General features: G+C 33.4%; 2 protein-coding genes across 2 annotated transcripts; one reads left to right on the plus strand and one right to left on the minus strand.

Moving 5' to 3' along the window:
* The first annotated feature begins 4,289 nt into the window (after nt 1–4,289).
* On the plus strand, nt 4,290–5,439 carry LOC120076441 (auxin-responsive protein IAA29-like). The gene is made up of 4 exons (XM_039030268.1): nt 4,290–4,567; nt 4,647–4,915; nt 5,008–5,098; nt 5,191–5,439. The coding sequence occupies exons 1-4, from the start codon at nt 4,374–4,376 to the stop codon at nt 5,249–5,251; spliced, it is 615 nt and encodes a 204-aa protein (XP_038886196.1). The 5' UTR covers nt 4,290–4,373; the 3' UTR covers nt 5,252–5,439.
* A 1,130-nt stretch (nt 5,440–6,569) lies between these two features.
* On the minus strand, nt 6,570–7,978 carry LOC120075880 (glycosyltransferase BC10). Its single transcript, XM_039029614.1, has one exon. It carries the CDS (start codon nt 7,810–7,812, stop codon nt 6,673–6,675), a length of 1,140 nt encoding a protein of 379 aa, XP_038885542.1. The 5' UTR covers nt 7,813–7,978; the 3' UTR covers nt 6,570–6,672.
* Nucleotides 7,979–22,029: the final 14,051 nt, after the last annotated feature.

Consider the following 22,029-nt stretch of genomic DNA (forward strand, 5'->3'; position numbering starts at 1 on the left):
ATCACTTTCATAGGCAGAAGTTCACAACTCACTCAAGATTCAGGTCAAGTCACCTATGGTCATCCTGGTGAAATGTAAGTCTCTTCTAAGAACGATTTTAGATAGGAAGACTATTCATTTTGTGGTCCGATCTTGTACAAACTCTTTGTATAGAATACTCCCACTCACATGTCTCTACAGGAATGATTAGAACTATATCACTTGTAGCACTTTACAAAAATTGTAACAACTACAAAGCAGGTCGTATTTGTAGTGTCACCAAGATAAGGTACCCAACCTTATCTATCTACTAGGGTTGGGAATGAGTCTGAGGCCGGGCAAGGAGGGGTTTCCCATTTACCCCCATTCTCACCTTTATCCTCGCTATTTGAAGGCGGAAACGGGGGTGAGGAAATCCCGTTGGGGAAATGAGTCCCTACGGGGACCCATTCCCCATTTTTCCTGTTGTTTCTCCATGGGGACCTTTTTTTAAAGAAAGAAAATTCCCTAAAATTCTCTTTGATTTGGGCTTGGACACTTTAGTTAGACTTAAATTGGGTTAAATGAAAAACTATGCTAAATGTAAAAATTTAAAATGCTTAATATATATATATATATAGAAAAATATATTAAAAACTAGTCGGGGCATGGTCAGGGTTGGGGACGGGGAGGGGATGTCCTCCCCATCCCCGTCCCATCCCCGATTCAGGGACTCTAAAGAGGTCCCCGATTTAACCCCATCCCCGATCAAATTAGAGATTCCCTGCCTCAAACGAGACTGGTCCCCGCGCGGAAAATTTTGTCAACCCTATCATCTACTACAGACCTTTCAAGTTATCACTTAAACGTGATCCACCTGTATATCTCCACATACATGTTTAAGTTACAGAAGATAACCTTGGATCTTAATTTATTGGTTTTTGTAGGTTAATGTAACTAAATTTTGAATAAAATACTTCTTATTTTATTATATAAATAAAATATTTGTACAATACAATTACAAACTACAAGACCATGAGATTTATGACATCAACCCCAACACTACTTATCCTAAAGACAAGAAGAAGTAAATCGTATCTTGTATAGTTATGTTCCCAACTCCCTTTTAAGACAAATCTGCAAAATGGTAGGCTTATTGAGTTGGGGAATATGAACACTCTCATTCATATGGATCAAAATATTGCCCTCATAGACAGAAGTTCACAACTCACTCGGGATTAAGGTTGAGTCACCTATGGTCATCCTATGAAATGTTAATCTTTCCGTTAACAATGTTATAAAAAAAAGACTAATCATTTTCTGGTCCGATTTTATATAAACTCTTTGTATAGGATACCTCCACTTGCATGTCTCCACATGAACGAGTAGGATGAAATCATTTTTAACATTTTACAACTCTTGTAACAATTACAAAGTGAGTTATATCCGTAGTGTCACCAAGGAAACGCACCCAACCTTATCCATATACTACAAACCATTTATCTACCCATATGTCAACCACATACATGTTTAAATTACATAAAATAACATCGGATCTTAGTTTATTGGATTGGGTTACACAAGTTTAAATGTCAAATAAAATAACTCCTTATTTTATTAAATAAATGGATTTTGTTTATACATTACAAACCTCGAGATTTAGGACACAATCCCAACAGTTAAATCATTGATTGACCTAAAAGATTTAATTGATGGGTGAAGATAAATTTAATATTATATTTGTTAGGGTTGATGCTCTAAATCTTGTGTGTTTCATAGTTTGTAAATTATTTATGCACGATCATTTATTTAATAAAATAAAGTATTATTTTATTTGATATTTAATCTACATTAACCAAACCAAATAAACTAATATCCTAATTTATTTAATGTAACTTAAACATGTATGTGGTGACATACAAATGGATCATGTTTAAGTAATAGCCTGAATGGTTTGTAGTATATGGATAAGGTTGAGTACCTTATCCTGGTGACACTACGGATATGACCCACTTTGTAATTGTTAGACTTATGGTAAGTTGTTACAAATGATCTGATCCTGATCATTCATGTGGAGACATGTAAGTGTGGGTATCCTATATAAAAATTTGTATAAGACCAAACCACTAAATGATTAGTCCCTCTTTATAACACCATTACTTGAAGAAACTTACATTTCACTAGGATTACCATATGTAACTTAACCTTAATCCTGAGTGAGTTGTGAACTCCTGCCTATGAGAGTGATCCTTTGATCTGTATGAGTGAGAGTGTTTCAGATTCATCGACTCAATATTCCTACCATTTTGAGGTTTCGTCCGAGCGGGGAGTTATGAACACAACTATACAAGAAGAAGTTCGCTCATTCTCGATCGTAAGGTAAGTAGATGAATTGCTCCCTTAAAGGCTGATTCTGGATCTTGAACAATGAGACGTCTCGTCTTCTCAGTGACTAAAGAGTGATCTAGCTTATAGTTGGATTATACCTAATTGTTCATTAGAGGGATCAGTGACACTTAAGGAGTTGCATATAACTATAGGGATAAAATGGTAATTTGACCCAACTGTATTTACGAGCAATTTGTGAAGGGTCAACTTACTATTGATTGGTTATATCTATAGATATAGAAATATATCTATAGTGCGAAAAGTGTAGCTGGCGGTCTTTAGTGAAGTGTCCTACAGTTAATGAATGTTAATTAATCAGATTAAAGAGTTTAATTGATTAATCTCGTATCATTAAAGTTTCTAATCTATAGATCTGTAAGGTCCTCTTGTTAGCTCACTAAGGATAAAAACAAGGAATAATTTTTTTTGGAAGAATTTGAATTGTCCAAATTATTTAAAATATTTTAAGCTATTAATTATATTAATATGGTTAATATAAAGTATGATGAAAATTGATAAGTTATAATATATAGTTAATTATAAATATGATTTATAATTGAAACTATATAATATGAGAGAGATAAATATTTGAATGAGATTCAAATATTATTTATTTATATAAATAAGATTTATATAAATATTATAGGTTAAAGTTTAATGTGAATATAGTTCATATTAAAACTATAAGTTATATGAGAGATGTTCATTTTAATATGATTGAGATGCATAATATATAGTTCATTAATTAATGGTTAGTTAACAAACCATATTGTATTATTAATATTATGAATATAATTCTAATATTAATAATATTTATGTAATAATAAAATAACTTCACATTACAGGGAGTTATTTCGTGCACATAGAATGGGGAGTCATGGGACTCTCCTCCCTCTCCCACTCTTTCATATGGTTGTCGTGAACAGACAAAAAAAAAAAAGGATCATGAAAATTTTTACAGACTTCAATCACTCCCTCTCAATCTCTCTCAACTTTTTTTGTCATTCATTTCAACCAAAAGCAACGAGCCTGCATATCCTTTCCTTGTTCCAGAGAATAACAAGGTTGCTAGTTAGTGGTATCTTGTGTTAAAGAAAAGTTTCAGTGTTTGTGCAGAGGTGTTGCTCGTATTCTTCGGAGAGGAATTACGTGAAGAAGGAAATTCATCAAGGGTATGCAATTTCTTTTCCATTTTCTCTCAGCAATTTTACTAAAGCATGCTTGTACGTATTTTTTGTTTATCCTTCTATATGGTTTGTTTTCTCTGATTTTGAGGCTTTCCAAAACATACTACACTAACATAAGACAATTACTCGCTTCCGTTGGGGATTTAAATCTTTCAATATCAACACTCTTAATACCTTAGGTGAAACACCCCCTAAAGATTCTTATTAGTGCCATAGTATTTTGGGCAATGATTAGATACAACCTAGGATTCGTATAATCTTATGCTCTCCTCAAGATTGCACCTAATTTCATACTCTCCTCTTTCTTACTTAGTAACAATAAAATAAAAAAAAATTAACACGTGATACATTTTTATTAACAAAAAAAATGGATGCATCTCAAGTTGCACCTAAATCTTTTTATTGTATTTTTATCACCTAGAGAAGAAGAATGCATAAACTAAAAGCGATTGATACTTCCTTTTTCTTCGCACACAATAATTCCTTTTCGGGGTAGCTAGTAAGAAAGTAGGAACAAATTTCACACAAACCCTATTTTGCAATTTACTTGTTTTTGTTGGATACTACAAAGTAAAGGACAAAGAAGAATAATTAATAGGAAAAAGGGGTGAGATGAGATAAAGAGAGACAAGGAGGTCCAACCCACACGCCCCCTCTATCTCTATCCTCATCCCCCTCTCATTTTCCCTTCTTTTTTCCACAACTCAACTTATCTATCCCCACCCTTCTCTTTCTGTTCTATAAATGCCCCTTCCCTCCCTTTCTCTCTCCCTATATATGTATTGCTCTTTTCATTCTTCCACTTATTCCCTTTAAAGCTTCTCTTTACCCCAACCTATAATGGAGCTCCAACTTGGCCTCCCTCTTCCCTTTCACAACCACCCCAATATCCATCACAAGCCTGCTTTCCAAGATCCATTCATTATTGGAAATCAGCTTCCCCAAACTTTGCCTTTGCTGTCATGGAATGATAAGCCTAAGGATCAAGATGACCCACCCCACCCTAGAGGAACACATTTTTCCAACATTCAAAAGTGAGTCTATGCTAAAACAACTTGGTACTCTGTTTTAACAATGGCTGTATGATTTTAATTATGTGATTAAATCATATAGGAAAGATGAAGAGAAGAAGGAAGCAGTGGGGTGGCCACCCATCGAGTCATGGAGGAAGAAGGTCTTTCATTGGCAACCTCAACCACCGCAGACGGCGGAGAATCGCCGTCCTGTGGTAGCGGATCAAAGTAGTAACCAAAATGATGGACAAAATTCACTGTTCGTGAAAGTGAAAATGGAGGGTGTAGCAATAGCAAGGAAACTCGATTTAAGGCTCTATCACTCACATCAATCTCTCAAAACTGCTCTCATTGCCATGTTCACCACATGTAATTCTAAATTACCCATTTTTAATTCACAATCATTCAATTAATCCCTCGCTAATTTAAATTAATTACAAATTGTTATTGTAACATAACAGATAAGGCAATTGATCACAACGGTTGGGATTTTACTATAATCTATGAAGACCAAGACGGTGATTGGATTCTTGCAGAAGATCTTCCATGGAAGTGCGTTCTTAAATTCCATTTCTTTCCTTTCTTTTTTCTTTTTTCTTTTTTCTTTTTTCTTTTTGATGTTTTATTTATTTGTTTATTTGCAGTTCCTTTGTGGAGTCTGTACAGCGCCTCAAGATTCTTGTTCGAAAGAGAAACAAAGAATGAAGTTTGCATATATTATTATTATTTCCGAATCTTATTCCACATGTATGTAATTATATATTATATTATGAAATGCCATGATGTGTTCGGTACTTCTATGTTACAAAATTATGAATATTTTCGTTTCCTGCTAAAGTGTGGAGCTATTTGATCGAAATTATTATATAAAAAGTTATTTGGGAATCTATTCTCTCTCTCTCTCTGTTTGTTTTCCCCCTCTCCAAATAACAAAGTGAGAGAGATGCATTTACAATTGTAAATATGATGATGATAATAATAATACAACTAAATTACAAGTTTTAGATCTCTAGAAATTGTTTATATATATATATTAGAAAAGACTTCAAACATACCTTTAATCATTTAAATCTCATGTTTTAGAGTGAGTTAAAACAAATAAAAATGAATGTTAATAATTTTAACATCTCTCATATCCACATTATTACTATATTTTAACTTCAAAAAGTATCGCATAAGTTTTTTATCTCTTGTCTTATAAACCTTGAATTTTCAATATTATTCAATAATTTTATGAATTCTTAAAAAAATGTTGAATATGTGAAAGAACTATAAGATAGAAAATTGAAAACTTGAAGACTTTTATTCACAAAATTGAACTTTTAGAGACATATTTGAAACTTTTTAAAGTCTAGATTTTATAGCACTATTTAAAATTCTCATACATATTTTACAAAAATTTGAAAGGTTTTAGGCCCAACTTGTAATTTAAATTTTGTTTAAATGCTATTTGTGTCCTTATACTCTTGATTTTAATTTATTTTAACAACTATACTTGCAAAATATTGATTTTGGTTTCCATACTTTTAAAATGTCTAGTTTCAAAAATAGGCCATTTGATCTATTCATTTTCTCTTTTTTTAAAAAAATTGTAAAAGTATGGGGCCAGGTCCATTAGGAATGTTAGAGATAGAGAGGATTAGTAGGGCCAACAGAAACCAGCCCATAACCTAAAATTGCCTGTTGGGTCTGAGAACGACATTTAAGTGAGCTTCAATTCTAGTTAATGAAGATCATATCCATTATCTTGAGTTCAATTCTAGTTAAACATTAGTAGATCCAGTTCAAGTTGAGAGAATTGGAGAGAATTTCCAAGAAACCATTACAAATATAACAATTTGACCTAAAGTATTAGTAAATATAGCATAATATAAAAAAAAACACAAATATGATAAAATTTAGATACTCTATCAACTATATAGACTTTGTTATATTTACCATTTTTTTAAAAAAAATATTGCTAACACTTCTTATCCCAAAAATACTATCCATATCCATTACAATTATCATTAGAAAAATCAGGGATCTTAAATTCCTTAGAAAGACTTCACAAATTAATTTTTTTATAAAAAAAGTACACAAATTATATGTAATCCTGTGTTTGTTGTAAATTACACTTTCATCAATCAATCTTGAAATATGAAGTCACTGGATATGTTCATCAACCGCTGGAGCGAGGCTGCGGAGAATTTCCTCGCAAACAAGAACGGGTGTCGACGATGAGATTTTGCAGCCGACACATTCCGTCGGTTTCTCATTCTAATTTTCATTCTCCTTCCATCGTCGCCGTATCTCGGCCGGGCCATTCTCAAACCACGTATCAACTTCGGTCCGACTTCAGATGCCAAGTAGGTGCGGGGGTGGCCATCGAAACTCCCATTCCAATCCACGTGTGTAAGTGTAGCTGGCACAAGCCCTCTCTGGTCCCACATGCTGAGTAACGTCGGGAAATAATTCTCCTCGGGATAACACGTGTCCCGCCTCACGCAAGGCAACTCAAACTTTGGCCAAACTCTCTGATCGCTCGCCACTATCCGCGCGTGCCGCCGCTTCAGCACCCAAAACTGCGACCCAATACGAAAATCCGCCAATTTAACCACCGGAAGCATCACGTCCGGCCCACGCGCCGCCCATCTGTCGTACGCACCGATCTCACTTTTGAGAACCTCGATGAAGCTTTTCTTGGAGCGAAACAGCGTTCTGTATGTGAAATTGAAGGAATGGAGAGGGATACAAGAAGGGGATAGAAGGGCAAACATGGAATTAGAAGAATCGTGAAGCAGCGCGTGAGCGAGAAGGCGGCGGGCGGCAGCGCTAAGAGAAGGGGAAAATCTCTGAGTGGGTTTAGAAGGGATGACCCGGTGGGCAAACACGCCGGAGAACGGCACGTCATAATCTCGGGTCGGGTCGGCGTGGATGTAAATATTGTAAAGATCGGGTGGGATGTTCTTAAAGAACAATTCCCAAAGAGGAGCAAAAGGGAGAGGGGAATTAGTGAGAAACAAGAAAGCCAATTTGTGAGTTGGCGATGGGGTTGAATTGACGAGAGCGGCTAGTGGGAAAAGCAAATCGTCATCCTCCGGAGGCGGCGGCGGCGGGGGAGAAGGGATAAGATTGGAGGTGTAGAGAGATTGAAAGGGGAAAATAAAAGGGTAAGCGGAGGAGTTGATGGAATGAATGGTGGTGGGGATGTTGATGGTAAAGAGAATGGCTAAAGGTAAGCAAAGAAGCGTAACACAGATGAGATAAAGTGAAGGGGACAACATGGCTGTGAGTCTGCTACTGATTTTAGAACCCTTTAATTTTGAAGGATTGATTTGAAATCATTTTCTGTGTTTTAGTTGTAACCATTGGGTTCAACATGGAAGCAAAGTGTGGAAGAGAGGTCACAAAGATTAAGACTCAATTATCTAACCAAATCGATTTGCGCCTTCACTGTACACAGTCTTCACTAATTACCAATTTTTGTCTTTTATATATATGGAAAAGAAAAGGTCGAATAATAATTTTTTAAAAAAAAAAATAAAATATGTCCAATTTTAATCACATATTTCAATAAATTTTAAATTTAGTATCTTCAAATTAATCTCTATTGAAATTAATTAAACAATAATTATAATTATAATACAATTAAATAAAATATGTAAATATATTTTCAAAATTTATACTAAAAATACTACCATAAGATTTTTATTTATCTAAAAAAAAAAATAAGATTTAAATACTACTTTTGTCCCAATATTTTAGATTTTTTTTTTTTGTTCATTTTGACCTATGTACTTAAATAATGTATATTTTGGTCACTATACTTTCAACTTTAATTTGTTTTGGTCTCTATACTTTTAAAATGTTCATTTTGGTCTTTAAACTTTTAAAAAGTGACCATTTTAATCCTTAAAAAATGAAATAAAAATGAAAATATAGGGACTAAGATGGTCATCTTTTCAAAGTACAAGACTAAAATAAACATTTCGATAGTATAAGAACCAAAATGAATCAAAGTTAAAAGTATAAAAATCAAAATGAATACATTCAAAGTACATGGGCAAAAATGAACCAAAATCCAAAATATAGGGACTAAAATAATATTTAGATTAAAAAAAATAAAAACTAGAGATCTATTGAGAATACATAATTAAAATTGGATAATTGAATGTACAAACTATAAAAACTAAAATTGAACAAATTTCAAAATATAATAACCAAAATGATATTTTATTTTTAATTTAAGAAAATGATTGTTTTCGAATATAAAAAAATGAACCAAAATATTTTTAAATATAACAAAATTTTATTAGCTATATGCGATAACCGTAGACACAAATAGTAATAGTCTACCACGATCTATCGCAAGTAAAGTATAATATTTTACTATTATTTATAAATATTTTTAAAGATTTTATCATTTAAAATAATTTCCTTTAAAAAATAATTTTTAATCAAAATTTTACCTGAGTAACAGCAGTGCTGCAATTTTTACTAAAATAAAACACAGAGAGATGAGAACACGTGGCAAGCATGCAGAAGAAGTGATGGGACGGATGAGGATGGGTCAGGTTTGAGTGTGAGGGAGAGGAATAATTGGTCAAAAAGGAGTGGTGTGTTGTGGTATGCCGCAGGTAATTATTTCTCATAAAATGGGACTCACATCAACGTGGACTTATTTGGTGCATGCGATTCAGAGATTGGTGCTGCTGCCTCAGATTCCTTCATGCTTTATTGGTATTTGGTACTAATTTTTCACCTAACTCCTTCCATTTATATTACTACTTACCATAGTTATGTAAAATTATTTTAAACTCCAAATTACATCATCATTAATTTTTTTTGAAATTTCCTATTTTCCATTTTCATGATTTTATAAACTCAAACAGGTTAGGTTCAGTTTCCTATTCCAAGGAAATTATAAATAACAAAAGTTGTGGAAGTAGATATTGAAAAAATAAACATGTAAACAATTACATTTGAATATGTATTCTCTCGCATAAAACAACTTGATTCAAACATTATGTAGCTCTAATCACTTTGTACCGAAAGATTCAACTTAAAACTCTATAATAAAAAATACCCTCTTTTGACCAATTGCTTTCAAAAGAACAAATGAGATAAATATGAGAAAGTTGAGAAGAGAAGATTGAAGATATTGTATTTGTGTATGAGGTGGATTATATGGACACTAATATCATGTAATCTTCAGACACATAGACAACACATGGGATAATGGTTGTGACACTTGGTCTTTGGACATTAAGGATGGACGTCTAAATTTCATTTTTTTGTAATATTTATTATACTCCCCCTTAGATCCATTATATATATGAGATACGCCTCATTAAAAACTTACTAGGAAAAACCAATAGGAAAAAACTCTAGTGGAGGAAAAAGAGTACATATTTCATATAATTTATACTCCTAAAATAATACAATATATTTGCTCTCCCTTATGAAAACATCACTTAAGATTTCTCAACGTTGCATTCCAATGTTATGTATCAATTTTCAAAGGTTGTTGTTGGTAATGATTTTGTAAATAAGTTTGCCAAGTTATACTTTGAACAAATTTGTTGTACAGTGAATTTCCCATTTTCTTTAAGATCATGAGTGTAGAAAAGTTTCGGTGAAATATGTTTTGTTCTATCTTCTTTAATATATCATCTTTTGATTTGGGCTATACATGTTGTATTGTCATAGTATAATATTGTAGGAAGATTTTTATTAGCAGATAAACCACATTTTCTATGAAAGTGTTGAGTCATTGATCTTAGTCATACACATTTTTTGACTTGCTTCGTGAATTGCAAGAATTTCAACATGATTTGAGGAAGTAGCCATTATGGTTTGTTTTACTTATCGCCGTGATATAACAGTTCCTCCATATGTGAATGATATGTTTCAGATCTAGCTTTGTGTGAATCAGATAAATATCCAGAATCTGCACAATCAACTATATCAAAATTTGATTTGTTTGATTAAAACAAATTCATATTGATTGTTCATCGGAGATACATAAGTGCACCAATTGCACTAAGATATGGCATTTCAAGACCAAGAAATTCTTCATTATTATCTTGAGGTCAAAATATATCTTTCTTCATATCTAGTGAATGAACTTCCATTGGAATGTTCAATAGATGTACTTTGTCCGTATAAAATATTTTCAAAATTTTTCCTGTATAGGTTGACTAATGAACAAATATCTCATCTGCTAAATGCTCAATTTGCAAGTTAAGGCAAAATTTTGTTTTTCCAAGATCTTTCATCTCAAATTCTTTCTTAAGGTATTCTATTACCTTTGAAAGCTCTTGGGGATTTCCAATTATATTTAAAACATTAACATATGCAATTATAGTAGCAAAATTCTGACTGTGATTTTTTTTTATAAAAACACACGGATATATTGGACTATTTTGATATCATTCTTTCAACAAATATCCACTTAGGCGTTTGTACCACATTCGTTCTAATTATTTCAATCCATATAGTGATCTTTGTAACTTTATTGAATACAATTCCTAAGAATTTGATTTATATATTTCAGGTACATTAGGGACTCTCATATAAATATCATTATCAAGAAATCTATATAAATATGTTGTGACTACATCCATAAGATGTATATCTAAACTTTCACACACGGTCAAGCCAATTAAATATCATAGTGTAATTGGATCCATCATCGGAGAATATGTCTTCTCATAATCAATATCAAGTCTTCGTGAAAAACCTCGTGCAACTAATATTGCTTTATATATTATGACCTCTTTATTTTTACTTCTTTTTTTCATAAATACCCATTTGTATCCCACCGGATTGACACATTCTGGTGTTTGAACTATTGGTCCAAAAACTTGACATTTTGAAAGTGAGTTTAATTCTGCCCAATTACTTCTTTCCACTATAACCAATATTTTCTATGTCGACGTTCTTCAACAAATTTTGGTTCAGGATCCTCACCCCCAAATTTAAAATCATGCTTATCCTCAAGCATGCATTATACTCAAGAAATTCTAACTCTCCTTCACGCTTTCTTTTGCGATAACCAACTTCTCAGAATATAATTTACACACCCTTTGACCATCACCGCAATGCTCTCCTCCACTTTGGCTGTTTCTTCAAAAAGATCTTGTCTAAGTTTAGATCCGGCAAGCCCCTGCTCAAAAAATTTTATTCATTCGCCGCAATTTTGTGTTTAGCTTTTGAGAATGCGTTCGTCAAAATAATTCAAAACTTTGCGATGACTTATTCAAATGTGGCGTTGAACCTGGTTACGCTCTTCGTTTTGGCTTATCCTCACGTGTGGCATGCGGGCATCCAACTTCGATTGCGTTCCATATTCAACTTAACTCTTGTCTTGTTTGTTTTGGCTTGCACCGGACAGAGGAGTTGCGCTAATGCGCTGATCCTGGCAACTTGCCTTCATTTTGGCTTGCCCCTACGTGTGTCATGCAAACATCTAACTTCGAGCAAGTGTCTTTCACAGCTTAACTCTTATCAACATGGGTTTCCCCATTGCGTTGAAAGTGGAGTTATTATTCCCAAAATCTCACTTCAATTTTTTTTTTTTCCAAATGATCACAATATAATGAACGCAATTCTCCGAGATTGCTGCCACCCCCAAACTTAGAGGTTGGCAGCGTTCTCACCGGAAAGCTAAAAACAAAATTACAAGAATGCGATAAGAAATGTTTGAACAAAGGTTTGCACAAAATAAAACTTAAAACTTTCAAAATTTGAAGAAGCTAATAATAGTAAAGAATGCCTTGCGTTGATTAGTTAGAAAATGCGGTGAACCATACATACCATCATAGAAACATCGCAAAACAACGCAATCGGGAAAAAGAGAATTTCAAAAGGATAAGGCATACAAGATAAAAGAAAAGACCTAAGACAGAATAACGCATGCGCTCATGCGTTGGAATCCACGCGATTGAAGCCATGCGTTGAAGGGTGAAAGGAATTCTTCCGTTGAACTACAAACCGAGGAGACTTATTGTTGCACCTACAAGAGCAAACGTACCCAAAACCAAGGAAGCAGTCATATATCCAAAATAACAATGAAAATAAAAAATAAATAACCTATACTAAGAAAGCAATGTAAAGATAGAGTAGAAGACGTCCCTGGAAAAGTAGAAGTGTTGTCACCGCAAGGAGTCTTCCATGCAAGAGATGGTTCCCAACTGCTTGGGTCAAGTTGCCTTGACCATTGGAACTTCTAGTAATTGTTGGGCACATGTGGCCATCATGTGCTTAGAACTGCCTTTGACTCTTTTGCGACTAATTGCCCTCCTACCTTGGGGTCAATATTGACTTTTAGCGCATCGCCTACACTTCAATATTGTTTGCAACCTGGTCGCACAAGCTGCAATACACCCAAGATAAAAAGTTTGCTCGCAGAGACACAAAACTTACAAATATTTAGTTGCCAAGTCCCCGGCAACGGCGCAAAAAACTTGGTGACTGAAAAATTGGAAGTCAATTTTACTCGACAACCAAAATCCCGTGGATGCGTTATGCGATGCATGTTCCTAAGATATGCGTTGATAGTCATGCGTTGATGATCATGCGTTGGAATGAAAATTGCGTTAACGAATGTATGTGATGACCATGTGTCCTGTCACAAGTTTTCTTGCATACACGCCAAGTATAACATGAATGCAAGTTTCTCGGGTAATCCGAGGTCGAACATGGGGACTTGTAACTATATGTTTGCGGTGATTGTGCATGCGGCGGTTGAATAAAAAAATGGAGGGATATTGTTATGTTAATCCTACTCCTACTTCTATCTAATAGACAACACAACGAGAATATGCATGAAAGGTAAAGATGTGACAAACCTTGACATGAAATAAATGTATGGGAAAATAGATAAAATGCGGAGATGATTTCGTTGCAAAGCTTAAGAGTGATCGCAAGGGCAACCTTAGTCAGCGTCAGACTATGCGATCATGTTACAACCATACACGGCAAGCCATTTTCCAATGGAAATGCGGTGCTCTTAATTCTATTCCTAAGTCTCTACTCTTGTCCTATGCGATGATGCAGAATACACACAACGCTGCGGTGACCGCATTCAATCGTATCCTATCTTTAGAATGCATGCGATGCGTTAATAACAAATAGTGCTCATTCCTAAGCGCCTATCTCTTGTATTATGAGTTCTAATCTGGCTCTCCTGAGCCTAGATTCTGACATGACCTTCCCAAGCCTAGATCCTGTCCTTAGACTACCCTCCCGAGTATCCCTAATGGACGAATGAAGCATACATAATACAAGATAATCGCATAAACTTCGCTGACCTAAGATTATTACTATTTCTAGTGAACAATGCATATCTTGCTTAATGTGTCCAACCACTTACCCTCTCGGACAGTTGATTGTTGATGACTTCACTCATAGACAAGCGATGCGTTAGCCCATAGACAGGTGTGGCAGTAGCTTCACACTAAGCAAATAAGATTACTCACATACTCACGCAATGCACACCTCTCGGTGGGTTGCTACATGCTTCATATTCCTAATCCACATGACTAAGTATGCAATACACAAGCACTCTCACTAAGTGTTGCAATAAAAGTAAAGATGCTAAGCAAGAAGATGGAGATGAAGTCTATGGAATAGAGAAATGCATTGAAAAACACATTGTATTAATTTTTTAATTCCAAAATATCATACAATATAATATGAGAAAAGAAAGGAAAAGAAATGACCAGCTGGAAGCAAAGATTTACTCCCAGCGGATGTGCGTCAAGGCTGCCAGTGGTGCCATGGATAGGCGGAGAAGCTGATTCTCTTGAGATCTAGCTCCGGTCGAAGGCTCCGGTCATCACACAGAATGGATGAAGAAGGTGAAGAACTCTCAAACGTCTTCTCACGCATTTTGTCTAGATCACGGAGAAAGTCCCTGGTTCACAAAGATCCTCCCCCGGATGATTTGGAATTTTGTTCATCGGCTTCTATTTATAGAGTTTGGATCGCCTTCAGCATTAATTGGACTGCTCTGAGTTTGACGTTCAGCACGTCAGTCCTTTCTGAACCTCTGCCATCAACGATGCGGTAGATGAAATGTCAGCCAATCAGCTTTGGATTTTCTCGAGGTAGATGCGTTGATGCATTCATTCCACCTACCTTGCGTTGATCCCATTAGAATGTGTTGTCGCGTAGCCGCAATCATTCAATGGCCACATTCGCTTAACACCGCAACTTTACATGATGACCGCAATCACTTGACGAGTGCAATTCCCATGCAATGGAAGCATACGGATGATTACCGCAACATCCATGCGTTAATCGACGTGTTCGGCTTTGCGATGGAGTGTTTCTCCACATGCGGTCGTCTATGCGATGGTCCAGTTTCCGCGTTTGTGTTCATTTCTTGTATTGACTACAAAAATAGAACATTGAACGCATAATTAACGCAAAATAACGGGTTAGCTGAGATTCGACATGCTGATTGATGCAAACTCTTTTTCACGATAGTTCCTAACATGATCGACGCAATTTCTGCCTAACAACCTTCATAATTCTAAGTAAAAGGACTAAGATGGCATGCATTTCTGCATGTCATCAGATCCTCACTTTTAGCTATAATATCAAGAGCAACATTATATGCAAAAACGTTGTCAATAACTACATTAGTTTAGTTCCATATTTTCCTGTCATGGCATAATTTATTTAAATATCATTATTATTTTTAGGTATTTCACCTTCCTTACTAGTTATGTCATGAATTTATTCATGGGTATTTACATCCTCAACTAAGTCTTTTTTACTACTAATTATTTTTCTTGTTCGGGGATTTTTATCTTTAGAACTCATTGGTCTACCACACTTCTGACGTGTCCCAGACTCATTAATTACATCTTGTTGTGTCAGGATATCAATTTTCGATGGAACATTTTCAGGTGGTGTATGTGATTTAGTTACTTTCTTAGCATCTATAAATGCATCTGGTAATTGATTTTCTATATTTTGCAAATCAATTATTTTCTGAACTTCAAGTTCACGTTGACATGTACGGAAATCTAAATGAGACAATAACAATGTATTCTATGTAATTGAAGGGATCGAATCCCAAGCAGAAGCGTGTGAACGCCTTGCATTTCGTTATTTCAGTATAAATGAAACAAAATTAGCATAAAAACAGAACCAAACAGAGGATAAACATTTAATAAACCAACATACTATTTGAAGAGTAGAAAAGAAAAGATGAAGAAGAATATCACATACCTTTATCGATTCCGAACTCTTCATGATTTCCTCGTCGTCTTCTCTGAAACAATTCTCCAACGAACAATAGACACCACCGTAAGTGAGACCTCGTTATTCTCTAGTAACCAAGGGGAGAATAGTGGCCTCTCACACCGTATTTGAGGAAGAATAATAGAGAATATGGAAAAGAAAAATTCTGAGAGGAGAATAATTTTGGAGGCTAGGATTTCATTTCACCAAATGAATTTCCTTGCCCTAATTTGGGTAAAATGATGAACTTATATGGAGATTTTTTCCATAGCTTTCCAAAATTACCTTTACGACTAATTTAACTAAATAATAATTATTTAATTAATTAGCCCATTAATTAAATAATCATAATAAATCCACTTTAATATTATTTATTTAATTAATAAACATTATATGTTTTTTTGCCTCCACCTCTCAAAATTAATTAATTAATTCTTTATGAATCAAATTCATAAGAATTTAATGCTTGAATCCTATTCAAATATTTCTCTCTTAATTATAGATCAGATCTATAATTAATCATATCATATTAATCTCATCAATTTTTTCCTTTAATGAGCTAACAAAGGGACCTTATGGACCTACATACTAGAAGCTTTAATGATATGAGATTAATTAATTAAACTCTTTAATTAAATTAATCAATACTCATAAACTACCAGGCACTCCACTAAAGACTGATAGCTGCACTCTTCGCATTATAGATATATTTCCATGTTCATGGGTATAACCAATCAACAGTAAGTCAACCTTTCACAATCGCTCATAACTACAGTTTGGTCAAATTACCGTTTTACCCTTGTAGCTACATCTAACTTCTTAAGTACTATTGATCCTTCTAATGAACAAACAGTTTATAGTCCAACTATAAACTAACACCTCTCGAGCCAGTGAGAGGTTGGGGCCTCAATGTCGAGACCTAAAATCAGCTATTAAGGGAACGATTTATCTACTTCTCTTAAAGAAGGGAAGGAGTGAATTCCATCTTGTATAGCTATGTTCCCAGCTCCCCACTCGGACAAATCTCCAAAATAGTAGGCTTTTTAAGTTGGCTAATATGGCCGCTCTCACCCATACAAATCAAAGGATCGCTCTCATACGCAGAAGTTCACAACTCATTCAGGATTACGGTTAAGTCACCTATGATCATCCTAGTGAAATGTAAGTCTAATCTATCAATGGTATTATATAAAGAGTCTATTCATTTCGTGGTCTAGTCTTATACAAATTTTTTGTATAGAGTACCCTCACTCACATGTCTCTACCTGAATGATTAAGGTCAGATCAGCACTTTACAATAACTGTAGCATCTACAACGTGGGTTGTATTCCTAGTGTCACCACGATAAGGTACCGAACTTTATCCATATACTACAGACCATGTAGGTTATCATTTAAACATGATTCATCTGTATGTCTCTGCATACATGTTTAAATTTCATCAGATAACTTTGGATCTTAGTTTATTGGATTAAATTAATGCAGTCTAAATGTCAAAAAGATACCTATTATTTTATTATATATGTAATTTGTCTTTACAAACCACAAGATACGTAAGATGTAGGACATAAACTCCAATAGTAATTTTTTTCCCAACTTCATAATTCCTCCCCTTAATGTTGAAAAACTTGTCTCATTAAAATGACAAAAAACAAATTGTGCAGTAAATAAATCACCCGTCAAGGGTTCAAGATATTGAATAATTTATGGGGAATTATATCCAAAATATATTCCTAATATCCTCTAAGAACTCATCTTAGTACGTTGTGGTAGAACAATTGAAACATATACTGCACATCAAAAAGTTCTCATATCGGAAATATTTGGCTCATGATCATAAGCTAATTGTAATGGCGAGCACTTATAATAAACTACTGGCCTAATATGTATAATTGACGCATCATGCAAAATAACATGACCTGATACAGATGTAGGAAACTTAGCTCTCATAAGCAATCGTCTAGTAATTAATTGCAAACGTTTTATAAATGATTATGCTAAATCAGTTATCTCAATTGACATACAATAATTATCAAAAAGTTTGGAATGTAAAATTGACCAACATTATCAAGACGAATGATCTTAATTGTATAATTAATAAATTGTGCTCTTAACTTAATTATTTAAACAAGTAATCTTGCAAAGGCAAGATTTCGACTTGATAATAAACATACGTGTGACTATCTACTAGATGCGTCTATTAATACTATAAAATATCTAAATGATCCACTTGGTAGGTTAATAGGTACACATATATCACCATGAATTTGTTCTAAAAATGCAGGTGATTCAATTTCCATTTTGGTCGGTCTAATTATTAATTTGTCTTGAGAACAAACATCACATGATAATTCATTAGATTAAAGAATCTTCTAGCTCTTTATGGATGTTCATTTGAATTCTTAATATTTTTTCTCATCATTATAGACCCTAGATGACCCAATCATTTATGTCAAATAGCAAATAAATCTAGATTCATGAATTTCAGGTTCATTGTTGCACATGTTTCAATTACTCGTATATAAGTATAATATTATCCAAAAGATAAGACAGACAACTTTTCCTATATACGTTTTTTATTTGAGACAGTATATATGATATAAAGATACTCTATCTTGTTCTTTCTATCAGTCTCAATATGATAACCATTGGAACATATATCTTTAAATCTTAGTAGATTTCTCTTAAATTGATTAGAGAACAATGTATTGTCAATTATAAATTATGTTCCTATAGGCAAATTAATATTTGCTTTTCAGAATTCTTCAATTAACTTTGCAAAACCTGATATTGTATTGATTTTTGCTTTCAATATTGTCAAATACGAAAAGTATTTTTTACTTGTAAATATTGTGTGTGTAGTTACACTGTCTGCCAGACATAGATCTTCTTTGCTCATTTTGAATCACCCAACATATGAAAATGATCGAGGTTTATTCATTAAAAGAAAATAATTAAAATAAGAAAAACAACATTTGGAATATACAAAAGTTAACATTTACTAAGAGAAGAAAATCATGAAGATGGATTAATAAACAACATTAAGTCTAGTTATTTTTAAAGTCAAAAGAAACACTTGATGTTCCATCATCTATGTCGATCTTCTCTTCAGGAGATTCAAAGAAATCTGCCACATTCAAATTTGTCATCTGGGATGGGTCAAATATATCATTATCCTGGTATACAAAATTTGCTTCCACATTTTCCCCTTTTTTCTTCAGGAAAACTTGATACAGATCAACTAAGTGTTTCGATGTATGACAAATATGTGACTGATGCCAATCATACCACATCGGAAGCATTTTTGTTTATCACCTTTTAAATTCTTGTCTTGTTGAGCTTTTCCTTTATTATCATCATTTCATGTAGTTCTCTTGAAATTTGGATGATTATAATGCCCACCACGAAAAGAAAAATGATCTCTTTCTCTACCACGATCACAATCTCGACCACGACCATGATTATTATTAAAATTCACAGCATTCACTTCAGGGAATAATGTCGTTCCGGCTGGTCAAGATTCATGATTTTTCATCAATAACTCATTATTTTGTTCGGTCACGAGAAGACACAAAATTAGTTCAGAATACTATTTAAAACCTTTATCTCGATATTGCTACTGCAGGAGCATATTTGAGACATGAAATATAGAAAATGTTTTCACTAACATATCAACATCAATAATTTTCTCTCTGCATAACAACAATTTCAAACTGATTTTAAATAATGCGAAATTGTAATAACTTACCAATTTAAAATCTTGTAGCTTCAACTGCATCCACTCATAACAAGTTTTAGGAAGAATAACTGTTTTTTTATGAACATACCTTTCTTTTAAATTTTTCACAAGATATGGAGATCTTTTATTGTAAGATACTCAATTTTCAATCCCTTTTGGAGACGATGATAAAGGAAAATCATAGCTTTTTATTTTGTTCTGACTAGATGTCGTATTTTCTTCTTTAATTGTTTCCCCAAGGTTCATAGCATTCAGGTAGATTTTGGCATTGAGCACCCATGACAAATAATTATTGTCATTAATGTTAAGGGTTGTGAATTACGTAAGGTTTGGCAACACTATAAAAAAAATTATATTTATATTAGAAATCTAATATGCACTAAATATGCAAAATAACATTTAATTTATAATTATAACGAATAAGGGGAAAACGACATACTTTTAGGACATACCTTCAGTGGGAGAAATGAAAGAAGCTCGTATTGATAACGATTATTATTGAATAAAGTTGTATTTATTTGTTAAAATGAACGTAATTCACTTGGCACAGTATCTATACTATCAACTCAAAGCTAAAGGCTCGATTTTTCCACTCCGTACATGATAAACAAAGAAAAAGAAAAGTTATATTTGGTTAATTAATTTATTTTTAATTTTTCATGTCCTTATCTTTGTAGATTGAAAAAAAGGTGCCAATATATTTCATGTATTATAAATATCACAAATTATGTGTAAAATAGATACCTATTCTTAATGTCAAAAAACAAATGTCACTCCCTCTAAACCCCATGTATCTTGGCATGTGTCTTATAAATACTCACTCTTAGTATCCAAATAAACTACCTCCTACTTATCATTTTGCCTATAAATAGAGGAATTTGGTGGAGCTTGAAAAACATACATACATTGGTGAAATCTCAAAGAAAGTTGGAGAAAGTAAAAAATTTCAGAGAATTTTCTAATTTCATATTTTCTTGTATTTTCTTGTATTTTATTTATATATTATATTATATTTATTTTAATATTATATTTTATTGGTATCTGTGTTCTCGTTGTGCTCATCAAGTTTACAACACATTATCAGAATGTGCTCTTGTCGTTTCCCCCGCTGAAGGTAGTTCCTAAAGTGTTGTCATGACAAACCTTACGAAATTAGAATTCACGGCCCTTGATATTAATGACAATAATTATTTGTCATCGGTGATCATTGCCGAAATCCACCTAGATGCTATGAACTTAGGGGAAACAATTAAAGAAATAAATACGAAATCCATTCAGGAAAAATAAAAATCTATGATTTTCCTTCGTCGTCATCTTCACGAGTGATTGAAAATGGAGTATCTTACAATAAAATATTATCATATCTTGTGAAAAAATTTGAAAGAAAGATATGATTATAAAAAAACAGTTATTCTTTCTAAAACTCGTTATGAGTAGATGCATTTGAGGCTATAAGATTTTAAATTAGTAAGTGATTATAATTTCACATTATTTAAAATCATTTCGAGATTGTTATGTGAAGAGAAAATTATTGATGCTGATATGTTAGACAATTTTCTACATTTCATGTCTCGAATATGCTCATGCAACAACAATATCGAGAGAAAGGTTTTAAACAATATTATGAATTAATTTCGTGTCTTTTTGTGGCCAAATAAAATAACAAGTTATTGATGAAGAACCACGAATCTCGACCAACTGAAACAACACCATTCCCTGAAGCGAATGTTGTGTATGTTAATAATCACGATCGAGGTTGTGGTCGTGGCCGAGGTTGTGACCGTGGTAGAGGAAGAAATGATTTTTCTTTTCATGGTGGACGTTATAATCATCCAAATTTCAAGAGAACCACAGATATGATGATCATAAAGAAAAAGCTTCACAAGATAAGAACTCAAAATGTGATGAACAAAAATGCTTTCGATGTGGTATGACTGGGCATTGGTCAGTATTTATCATACATCGAAACACTTAGCTGATCTATATCAAGCTTCCCTGAAGGAATAAGGGAAGATTGTGGAAGAAAATTTTACATACCAAGATAATTATATATTTGACCCATTCAATATAGCAAATTTGGATGTGGCAGATTTCTTTGAATCTTGTGAAGAGAAGATCGGCAGAATTAATGGAACATCAAGCATTTCTTTTGACTTTAAAAATATCTAGACTTAATGTTGTTTTTCATCCATCTTTATGTGTTTTTTCCTCTTAGTAAATGTTAGCTTTTGTATATTCCAAACATTCTTTTTCTTATTGTAATTATTTTCTTTTAATAAAGAAACCTAGATCATTTTTATATGTTGGGTGATTAAAAAATGAGCACAGAAGATCTATGTCTGGCAAATAGTGTAACTACACACACAATACTTACAAGTAAAAAATAATTTTCCAAATTGACAATGTTGGAAGCTGATCACTGGCAGAAATGCCAGTTATTATAAGCCTTTTATTTAGAATCATGAGGGCTAATAAGTAGAAAATGTGGTGATAATACTTAGAATTTA

The sequence above is a fragment of the Benincasa hispida genome, chromosome 4 (assembly GCF_009727055.1).
Source record: "Benincasa hispida cultivar B227 chromosome 4, ASM972705v1, whole genome shotgun sequence".
In the NCBI taxonomy this organism is placed as follows: domain Eukaryota; kingdom Viridiplantae; phylum Streptophyta; class Magnoliopsida; order Cucurbitales; family Cucurbitaceae; genus Benincasa; species Benincasa hispida.